A 10,809-nucleotide genomic window follows, 5' to 3' on the forward strand; every position below is an offset into this window, starting at 1 on the left:
TGGAGTTAACGTTGTCTGGTTTGTATAGGTTGTGAAAGGGTGAATGCACTTGCTTAAATTATTGTGGCAACCTTTCCCACGTGACATTATAGGCCAGTAACACGTGACATTATAGGCCAGTAACACGTGACATTATAGGCCAGTAACACGTGGACAAGGAGCACGTGGGAAAGTTTGCCTCAATAAAAGCAAAACTATTCACTATTTCTCAACCCATACAAATGCGACAGAAGTTTTTTGTCAGGAATTTGTCTTTTTAATAATGATGGTGGAGGTGGTCTGCTATGAGAATGGTGATGATGTGAATGCTGAGGAGACTCAATCAATGTGATGATATCATGATGTGAATGCTGAGGAGACTCAATCAATGTGATGATATCATGATGTGAATGCTGAGGAGACTCAATCAATGTGATGATATCATGATGTGAATGCTGAGGAGACTCAATCAATGTGATGATGTGAATGCTGAGGAGACTCAATCAATGTGATGATGTGAATGCTGAGGAGACTCAATCAATGTGATGATGTGAATGCTGAGGAGACTCAATCAATGTGATGATGTGAATGCTGAGGAGACTCAATCAATGTGATGATGTGAATGCTGAGGAGACTCAATCAATGTGATGATGTGAATGCTGAGGAGACTCAATCAATGTGATGACGACGAACAGGAGGTGTTGCACGATGTAGGAAGAGGAAAAAGAGGAGGATGACGACGATGACGATGATCATGATCATAATCATGTCGATGACGATGATGATGATGATGATGATGATGATGATGATGATGATGATGATGATGATGATGATGATGATGATGATGATAACGACTGAAAGCTGACTGGGGTGAGACGGAACCTTCTTCTGATTGCCCATCATGGGTATAATAGTGGCCAAAATGCAACAGACCTTTAGCAACATATCAACCGTTTACCTGTGTCCAGGTGAAGTACGTGTGGAGATGAAGGGGGTACGCTCTGTTCTACCTGTGGAGGTGAAAGCCATCAAGTATGACCGCTACAAGTGTACCTACACGCCGCCTTACCCAGGTATGGTACCCTCAGCCATCGTGCTGGATACTTTCTCACCTGGTATTTCTGTACAGGTATAAGTCGTGTGTCACACACAACAAAAACACGATCTTTTGCTTTATCCAAACTGGTTAAGCGAGTGACTGTATTGTGTTAATAATATGGCCATGGGGGAAATCTTTCAAACTTAATGGCCCGTTACCAGTTCAATTTTCGGTATTTTCATATTTTTACCAGTAAAATAATGGCAATGTCAACTGACGCGATTCCCAACTCTGTCTAAGAAAGAATAAGGATAGTTACAATGTTTGGAGCTAGTGAATAAAATGAAATTATGATGCATGGTAAACTTCTAAAGGCAGCGTAGTGTTCGTGCGCCTTCATGTTTTCATTTTGGTTCCACGACCCTGCCATGGTGTAACATTTGGTCAAACTTTCCAGTTTCCACGACCCTGCCATGGTGTAACATTTGGTCAAACTTTCCAGTTTCCACGACCCTGCCATGGTGTAACATTTGGTCAAACTTTCCAGTTTCCACGACCCTGCCATGGTGTAACATTTGGTCAAACTTTCCAGTTTCCACGACCCTGCCATGGTGTAACATTTGGTCAAACTTTCCAGTTTCCACGACCCTGCCATGGTGTAACATTTGGTCAAACTTTCCAGCTTAACAGATGATGTTCGGAAATAACTCCGTCGGTTTTATTTGGGTTGTGGAAAAGAGAATACTTTGCTTTTCCTCTGACAAATAAATTCACATGTGCTCCTGTCAACGTGTTTCCAACACATACCTCGCTAGTGATTGGCCCCTCACATGTTTGTCCGATTAAAAAGCAGAGGTATTCACTCTCTCAAGGAATTCGTCTATTAGTAACCACACTGCATTGTCTGTTTTCTTGCAGGTGGTTTTCTTCTCAACGTATACTGGTCTGACATCCTGGTCCCTGGCTGCCCCCACAAGGTCACGGTCACGGCGAAAGGTGACATCAGCAAGGTCAAGGTGTCAGGAGAGGGGCTGAAGGGAGGCATTGCGGGCCATGAGCTCAAGGTCTTTGTGGACACGAAAGAAGCTGGCCCGGGTACGTGAAATGGAATTTTAGACCTTTTTTTTTTTAATTTTATTTTGTATATTGTATGACTGGTTTATAGCTTTTATTTATCTGACATCACGATGCAATGAGCGGTTTTCATCCTCAGTTTTGGCGACTGCGTAATCTCCTTTATCCTACATACGTGAGGGAGACACTCGTGAGATAATAATCGTTCAAATCACACGTGTGTATATCATGTAAATGAGGTCATGTCAAGCAAGTCTGGCAGGGACCTGTTTTTCCACTGCTTATGATGCCAAAGTCACCGAGACAAACGTCATTATAGAGAAAACAAATTGCGCTCGATAATTACCCTCGATGAAGTTTTAGAACTGACACGTCACGCCACACTTTCAGAGTGACGTTTCTTTACTTTGACGTAATAGATTGCACGAGGCTTTAGAAGAGATCGATGTTCCAAAATAAGCGTCTTCAATTTAGCTGCCTCGACCGCAGGCCATTTTCAGTCAAATACACGTAAGTACAGTATCGCTCGCAGTTCATTTTTTTTTTTTAACTCGTGTAAATCTGGTACGACACAGCAAGCCATGTAGTATTCTCTATGTTGTCAACTTGTTAAGCTGTCCGTCAAACCATGTCTTGTATGTAGGCGTGCGCAAAGGAATATACAAAACAGAGACAGGCATACACGTTTTTGAAGGACGACATGTAAAAAAATAAATATGTAAAAAAAAAGTTGTTTTGCAAGAAATGTGAACGGATACGAGAAACGTCGTTTGGTGTTGGCGGTCGGAAAAACACCGATTTGTTTTTTTTAATGTCAATATTTCACAACAGCTGCCCATTTTTTCCACGGTCAAGGAAAGGTAACACCAAGGATTGCCTTAAAATTTGAAATAAACTCATATCGAAAAATATGTCTAAACAACCCAAATCTAGCAACATGCCTTGAATATTAAAGGTACTGAACTTGTCAAATCCAGGTGCACGGAGCCCCTGGGGCTTTTAGTCATACCTCAGGCAGCTATCCGTTAGAAGAACTACCAAGTTTCATTGACTTGCACCCAAAGAGTCAAGAACTGCGATTTGTTTTACGAATTAATTTCGTACTCGGACCCGGCTGGTCTTGGCCTATTTTTTTTTATCTAAATTTAGATCAGGTAGATCACCACTATGATCATGCACAAAAGGACACGTCACTAGCAAACTATGTCAGACGTCATCATGAGTTTGTGTAAAACAAAATGGAGACCGGAATCACTGACTCAGTTGAATCGAACTCCGACCAAACACCACGTAATAACGAGGTTAATTTATGCACTCGCGTGAACAAGAAACTGTCGAGCTTTTACAAATGTCGTCGTTGGGTAGTTTTGGGTTTGTTTTACTACCATAGGAGGATATTTGAACTGTAAATGCACTCAGCTGCAACAACAACGCAAAACGAAGGTTGTGAGCTGCACCGTGCCTTTAAACAAATGTCGGTTTGTTTCCATGTATAAGAGTATTCGTCAGTATTTAGATTTGAAACAAGATAAAGGCTTTCACAGCTCAATCACCAACATGTGGGACTATTAGACGAGAAACGTAAGTCAATGAAACCGCACATACTTTCTTGATCTTGGGTCTTTCAACCATTGTGACTCCTTTGTTGTCATCGTTAATCTGCTTCTGGCTTAATTTATTATCCAATTTTGAACAGCTAACAACCTTTCTTTGCTAGGTGGTTGTTTAGAACTTCTATCGCTCTTTAAAGATACCATGTCTCTGAAGATACACAGCAGACAAATAACAATGAAAGGTGATCTTCTTCTTCTTCTTCTTCTTCTTCTTCTTCTTCTTCTTCTTCTTCTTCTTCTTCTTCTTCTTCAGCGTTTGACGGTTGTGTCCTTATAATCTTATGCCTGCTGATCGCATGAACTCGCAGGTTCGGCGCAGATCTTCCACAGTTCCCCAAAGTATTGTGTCGGGGGTTGTCCTCTCTGGCCAGGTTGAAAGGTGATCAATTATCTCTAGATGTTGCGTCTTGTAAGATGGCAGCCTGTAGGAAGCGGACAGGAAATGTATTCGAAAGTCTGACACAGTATGTGACAACTCTAACAGGGGAGATAACCGCGACGTGTTCGAGTCACCGGCAGGGGGCCAAGGTGGAGGTGAAGCAGAACGAGGCTCACCACTACACACTGCGTGTGCTGCCCACCACTGCTGACAAGCATCTCCTGCAGGTCCGATACGACGGGCTGCACGTGCCAGGTCAGTGACAGTGACATATACACTCGCACACACACACACACACACACACACACACATGCACGCACTGACGCACACGCATGCACGCACGCATAAACGCATGCACGCACACTCATGCACGCACGCACACACACAGAACACATACACGCACGCACGCACGTATGCACACACACTCATGCACACACACACACACATACACACACACTAACATACACATACAAACACTAACACACGCACACACACAAACACACACACACTAACACACACAAACAAACACACACACACACACACACACATACAAAACACACACACACACACAAAACACATACACGGGGGCCCTTCTCCAAAGCGTGCTTCCATTTTGTGCCGTGAATGTGTTGTCCTTTTAAGGCTTAAACCGATATCAAATGGCCAACAGCATGTCTTCTCTCATGTCATCACCTACGCAACTCGTGAAACCCACCAAGAACCGCCTCAAACGTTAAGCACCAGTAAAATAATCTCAAATGTCCCAAATGCAATATGGAATGGTTCGAGTTTACACAAAACTTATATTCACTGTCACAGGAGCACTCAGAGTTACTCGTTTATCATTACAATTGGGTTTATCTGCAGTAGTATGCTCGCGAAAAACATATGGGAGATAAGTCTGTATTCTTGTTTTGATAGATTCGCGCAATGATTCAGCATGCTGTCAGAGAGAAACTGGCGAAAGCCGTGGACCGATGATTATCAGAATGGGGGAAACCCGTGTCAAAAAAGAAGAGAAATGCAATGACATGAAAAACATACAAGACACAAAGATGTCCATGTCCCTGCCGAAAATAACCAAAATGGTTTCTTAGTGTCAGAAGGACTGTGCCATTAATGTTTGATATTCGTGCAAATTGTTTGAGCCACAAATGTAAAAAGTTCTTTATTTTTATTTTTTATAGAATAATTTATGCATTTTTCTCTTCAGGAAGTCCGTTTGTGCTGCGAATAGGCGAGCCACCGGATGCAACCAAAGTACGAGTTTTCGGGCCAGGCATCGAGGATGGTGTGTTGTATACTTTCGAATCCATGTTCCTGGTGGAAACACACGGAGCCGGGGCCGGGCAGCTAGCAGTACGAGTGCGAGGCCCCCGAGGTATTGCTTAAAACATATTTAATTTCGGAAAAATAGAATTACTTGTAAAAGAGTCGAACCTGTCTACTACGATCGACAACCGCAGCGACTGACCTAAAGTGGTCGTTAAAGCCAAGGGATCGTTATAGCCAAGTGGTCGTTATAGCCAAATGGTCGTTATAGCCAAGTGGTCGTCATAGCCAAGTGGTCGTTATAGCCAATCGTTCGTTACAGCCAAGTGGTCGTTACGTCAAGTGGTCGTTATAGCCAAATGGTCGTTATAGCTAAATGATCGTTATAACCAATGGGTCGTTATAGCCAATGGGTCGTTATAGCCAAGGGGTTGCAATGGAAAGCTGAATTTTATACAAAAGAACTCTTCAGGAATCCTTCCGGGTGATCGTTGTGCCCATCCCCTCTCCTTCGCTGCCTTCCCCTTCCCCTCCCCTCCCCTTTCCCGGCCCAGACTAGGGTCAGGTACCCATTTCTAGCTGGGTGGACTGGAGAGCGGATATTTGCATTCTCCCCGAGTGACCCCCGACCGCCAGCGCTAGAGGCAAACTCTCGAACCACTACGCCACTCCGACTCCTACCTACAGTTGTCCTAATAAAGAACAGTTGTCCTAATTAAGAACGCTTGTTTGCTTTTATCATTACCTACAGTTGTCCTAATTAAGAACAGTTGTCCTAATTAAGAACGCTTGTTTGCTTTTATCATTGGCTCTTTTATGACCGGTCTGGCTTTATTTGCTGCTGACTGATGCTAAATGTTTAACGCCCTCACGGTGAAACCATTAGGGTGAAACCATTAGGGTGAAACCATTAGGGTGAAACCATTAGGGTGAAACCATCAGGGTGAAACCATTAGGGTGAAACCATTAGGGTGAAACCATCAGGGTGAAACCATTAGGGTGAAACCATTAGGATGAAACCATCAGGGTGAAACCATTAGGGTGAAACCATTAGGGTGAAACCATTAGGGTGAAACCATCAGGGTGAAACCATTAGGGTGAAACCATCAGGGTGAAACCATTAGGGTGAAACCATTAGGGTGAAACCATTAGGGTGAAACCATTAGGGTGAAACCATTAGGGTGAAACCATTAGGGTGAAACCATTAGGGTGAAACCATTAGGGTGAAACCATTAGGGTGAAACCATTAGGGTGAAACCATTAGGGTGAAACCATTAGGGTGAAACCATTAGGGTGAAACCATTAGGGTGAAACCATTAGGGTGAAACCATTAGGGTGAAACCATTAGGGTGAAACCATTAGGGTGAAACCATCAGGGTTAAACCATTAGGGTGAAACCATTAGGGTGAAACCATTAGGGTGAAACCATTAGGGTGAAACCATTAGGGTGAAACCATTAGGGTGAAACCATTAGGGTGAAACCATTAGGGTGAAACCATCAGGGTGAAACCATTAGGGTGAAACCATTAGGGTGAAACCATTAGGGTGAAACCATTAGGGTGAAACCATTAGGGTGAAACCATTAGGGTGAAACCATTAGGGTGAAACCATCAGGGTGAAACCATTAGGGTGAAACCATTAGGGTGAAACCATTAGGGTGAAACCATTAGGGTGAAACCATTAGGGTGAAACCATTAGGGTGAAACCATTAGGGGCATGTTCCCGGGTGTGTGTTGAGTTTGCTTGTTTAGAAGAGAGAGAGAGAGGCGGATATTTTACAATGATAAAGGCAGCTGAAGCCTATGTATATTCCAAATCTACTAAAAGCCGCAAGGTCTCGAGACTTTGTGAATTTTCTTGTTCATCTCATACCGGCACGGTGGCCTAGTGGTAAGGCGTCCGCCCCGTGATCGGGAGGTCGTGGGTTCGAACCCCGGCCGGGTCATAACTAAGACTTTAAAATTGGCAATCTAGTGGCTGCTCCGCCTGGCGTCTGGCATTATGGGGTTAGTGCTAGGACTGGTTGGTCCGGTGTCAGAATAATGTGACTGGGTGAGACATGAAGCCTGTGCTGCGACTTCTGTCTTGTGTGTGGCGCACGTTATATGTCATAGCAGCACCGCCCTGATATGGCCCTTCGTGGTCGGCTGGGCGTTAAGCAAACAAACAAACAAACAAACAAATTGTTCATCTCATGCCTCCCTCAAGATCTGGATCTGGTATTGGTACGTTGCAGGAGCCAGTGTTGACTATTGTCGATAACATAAGATAACATGCTCGCTGCTGATTGTGTCTACAGGGAGCTTTAAAGTGGACATAACCAGAGAGACGGAGAACGAGCGCACCATCAAATGCCGCTACAGTCCCTCTGAACCTGGGCAGTACGTCATCAATGTGCGCTGGTCATGTGAGCACGTTCCCGGCAGCCCCTTCACCGTCGACATTGTGGAGAGCCAGGCAGAGTTGCAGGCCCTGATGAAAGAGAAAGGAGTGATTCCTGTGACGAATGGGAGTATCTGGAGAGCGGAGGTGTAGGGAGTCTTGACCAGTGTGGATTATTGTATGGCTTGCTTTTCGTGATAAAAAGTCATTATTTTCGATTTTTAAAAAAAAGACGTTTTTGCAAAAAATGTGACAATGTCAAGAGCAGAGGAATAGGGTATCTAGACTTGTGTAGAGTGTTGTATGTCAGGACTTTCGGGGTTAAAAGGGATTGTTTTTAATGAGAGATGTCGTTGTTCTTAAACAGGCAATTTGCGAAAATCAAAATGAAATGATAATGTTCTACATATCAAATGTTGTAATAATGTTTGAACTAACAGAGTGCAGCTAATCGAAACAGTGTGTGTGTGTGTGTATGTGTGTGTGTGTGTGTGTGTGTGTGTGTGTGTGTGTGTGTGTGTGTGTGTGTGTGTGTGTGTGTGTGTGTGTGTGTGTGTGTTTGATTAGAATTTGATCCGAGTCATTAGTGCGTGTGTCTGTGTGTCTGTGTGTGTATTGAGTTTTGCTTTTTTAGAAGAGAGGAACAGATATTTTACAATAATCAAGGCAGCCGAAGCCTATGTGTATTCCAAATGAACTAAAAAGACGCGTGTATTTTCGTGTTCATTGCATGCCTCCATCAAGATAACACGCTAGCAGTGCGAGTGAGGCACTGTGCCCCCGGTTTGCCTTCAGCTGTCAACATTCTCATGTGTTCACTGCTCGTTGCTGTGTAATTCAAGTTCAGCTTCAAATGTTTGCGAGTAAGTAAGCATCGGCTGTCTCAACCGTGTTAAACTTGCAAAGACAGGCTGGTAAGGCCTGGCGCTCACGTATGTAACTTCAGCAGGACAGACGACGCACTGCAGATTATCCCAGCCCGCTACACGTTGCGTGAAAGGAAAACAGGCCAAGTACTCGTCGTAATCCCTATCTCAGCATCAATAATATGAGACGAAAAACCGAGGTCCCTTCGTGTACACTACATTGGGGTGTGCACGTTAAAGATCCCACGATTGACAAAAGGGTCTTTCCTGGCAAAATTGTATAGGCATAGATAAAAATGTCCACCAAAATACCCGTGTGACTTGGAATAATAGGCCGTGAAAAGTAGGATATGCGCCTGTCAAACGGGATTGAGAATTTTAGAGCTTATTTCTTAGCCCTATATTATCTGTTGTGGCTTCTCAAATGCCAGAACATACAGACAGACAAAAGCCGCTAGACCCCATCACAAACAGAACTCTATAATCCACAGGCGTTGCCCACACACACACACACACACACACACAAACACACACACAGAGAAGCCGTATATATATATGTATATCTATAAATATATAGAGATAGGTGACACTGACAGTGTATTTTTCGCGTGGCTATAAATTGATTCGACCTTTTCACTTTGACAGTAAGAACAACTTACGGGTGCAAGGGAAGCGTTCTGGACAGCGCAGTGACATTCTAAAAATAGTAACGTAGAAACGGGAATATGGATTGAAGCCACACGAAGGAAGGGAGATAAACGCAAAACACTGGAGAAGATAAGGAAGAGTTACTGGGAATGGTGAAATGAACAGAAAAACCAAAATCGGTTCAGCGCTGCGCGCTGAGAGCACTTGTTGAAATATCTCATCGATGATATTGTGTCCGGGGTGTAGCTGAATACGGTGTCCAAATTTGAAAAAGATCCACCGAGAACTTTGGCTTTGGTGTGTCGGTATGGGGGCCCGGGTAGCTCAGGTGGAACCAAAATCGGTTCAGCGCTGCGCGCTGAGAGCACGTGTTGAAATATCTCATCGATGAGGTTGTGTCCGGGGTCTCTCTGAATAAGCCCACCAAATTTGAAGCAGATCCATCGAGAACTTTGGCCGTGCATCGCGCACAGACAGACACACAGACACTAGTCGTATATATATATAGATATAAGATAAGATAAGATAAGAAGCCTCATTTTGATTGATTGAATTGTATGCAGTGCGTCGTCTGTGCCGCTGACACTGCGCAGGTATATTCTGCCTTTAACGGTTTTTTGATGACTTCAAGTAGCTTTAACATTGTTATGTGTACATCGTTTGCATTGTTACTGCTTAAAACACACACACAAACACAGAAGATATTTACTTAGAACAGTGTATTGGCCGAATATTTTTATGTAGATATGATGACGATGACCAAATGCCGAGTGTTTTATTGCATAATATTGTGCTTTGACGACCTCCCAAGAACAAAATAAAGAAGCACTTTACGTCTATTACGTGTAACTACAGGGATGCATGAGGGCTTATATGTGGAGCGTCTGTTTCTGTTTGTCAATGGGTGGTTGTATGTCGTTTTGTCTATATGACTGTCTGTGCGTTTGTAATGCGTGTGTTCACGTCCGAGCATGTGTTAGTGTGGGCTTGGATGTACGTGTGCGTGCATGTTAGTGTCGGGGCGTTTCTATGTGTGTGTGTTTGTGTGTGTGTTTTACGTTACGTTAAGTAAGTCTGTGCCAGTGTTTCACACGCAAGCTGGACGATAAGACACGTGGTGTCCCCTATTCGTTACCATACTGTAATTTGTGGTGTATACTTTGAATCCTTATCTCACCTGCTTCCTGTTCTGAGGACAGGGAGTACTTGATCGACATATTAAACACAGGTAAGTAACTGACACACAGGTAAGTAACTGACACACAGATAAGTAACTGACACACAGGTAAGTAACTGACATACAGGCAAGTAACTGACACACAGATAAGTAACTGACACACAGATAAGTAACTGGCACACACATAAGTAACTGACACACACATAAGTAACTGACACACACATAAGTAACTGACACACAGATAAGTATCTGACACACTCATATTTATTTGACACACAGATTACTACTTGACACACACAAAAGTAACTGACACACAGATAAATAACTGACACACAGATAAGTAACTGACACACAGATAAGTATCTGACACACACATAAGT

At 43.4% G+C, this 10,809-nt stretch overlaps 1 protein-coding gene across 2 annotated transcripts in view; it reads left to right on the forward strand.

The window, feature by feature from the left end:
* Positions 1-10,089, forward strand: part of LOC138946218 (filamin-A-like) — a 69,510-nt gene extending 59,421 nt beyond the window's left edge. For both annotated transcript variants that reach the window (XM_070317741.1, XM_070317742.1), the window contains 5 exons: positions 948-1,052; positions 1,937-2,113; positions 4,190-4,339; positions 5,298-5,465; positions 7,656-10,089. In XM_070317741.1, coding sequence (XP_070173842.1) covers positions 948-1,052; positions 1,937-2,113; positions 4,190-4,339; positions 5,298-5,465; positions 7,656-7,891 — 836 coding nt within the window. In that variant the 3' untranslated portion in view covers positions 7,892-10,089. The remainder of the gene's footprint in view (positions 1-947; positions 1,053-1,936; positions 2,114-4,189; positions 4,340-5,297; positions 5,466-7,655) is intronic.
* Positions 10,090-10,809: the final 720 nt, after the last annotated feature.

The sequence above is a fragment of the Littorina saxatilis genome, linkage group LG13 (assembly GCF_037325665.1).
Source record: "Littorina saxatilis isolate snail1 linkage group LG13, US_GU_Lsax_2.0, whole genome shotgun sequence".
Classification (NCBI taxonomy): domain Eukaryota; kingdom Metazoa; phylum Mollusca; class Gastropoda; order Littorinimorpha; family Littorinidae; genus Littorina; species Littorina saxatilis.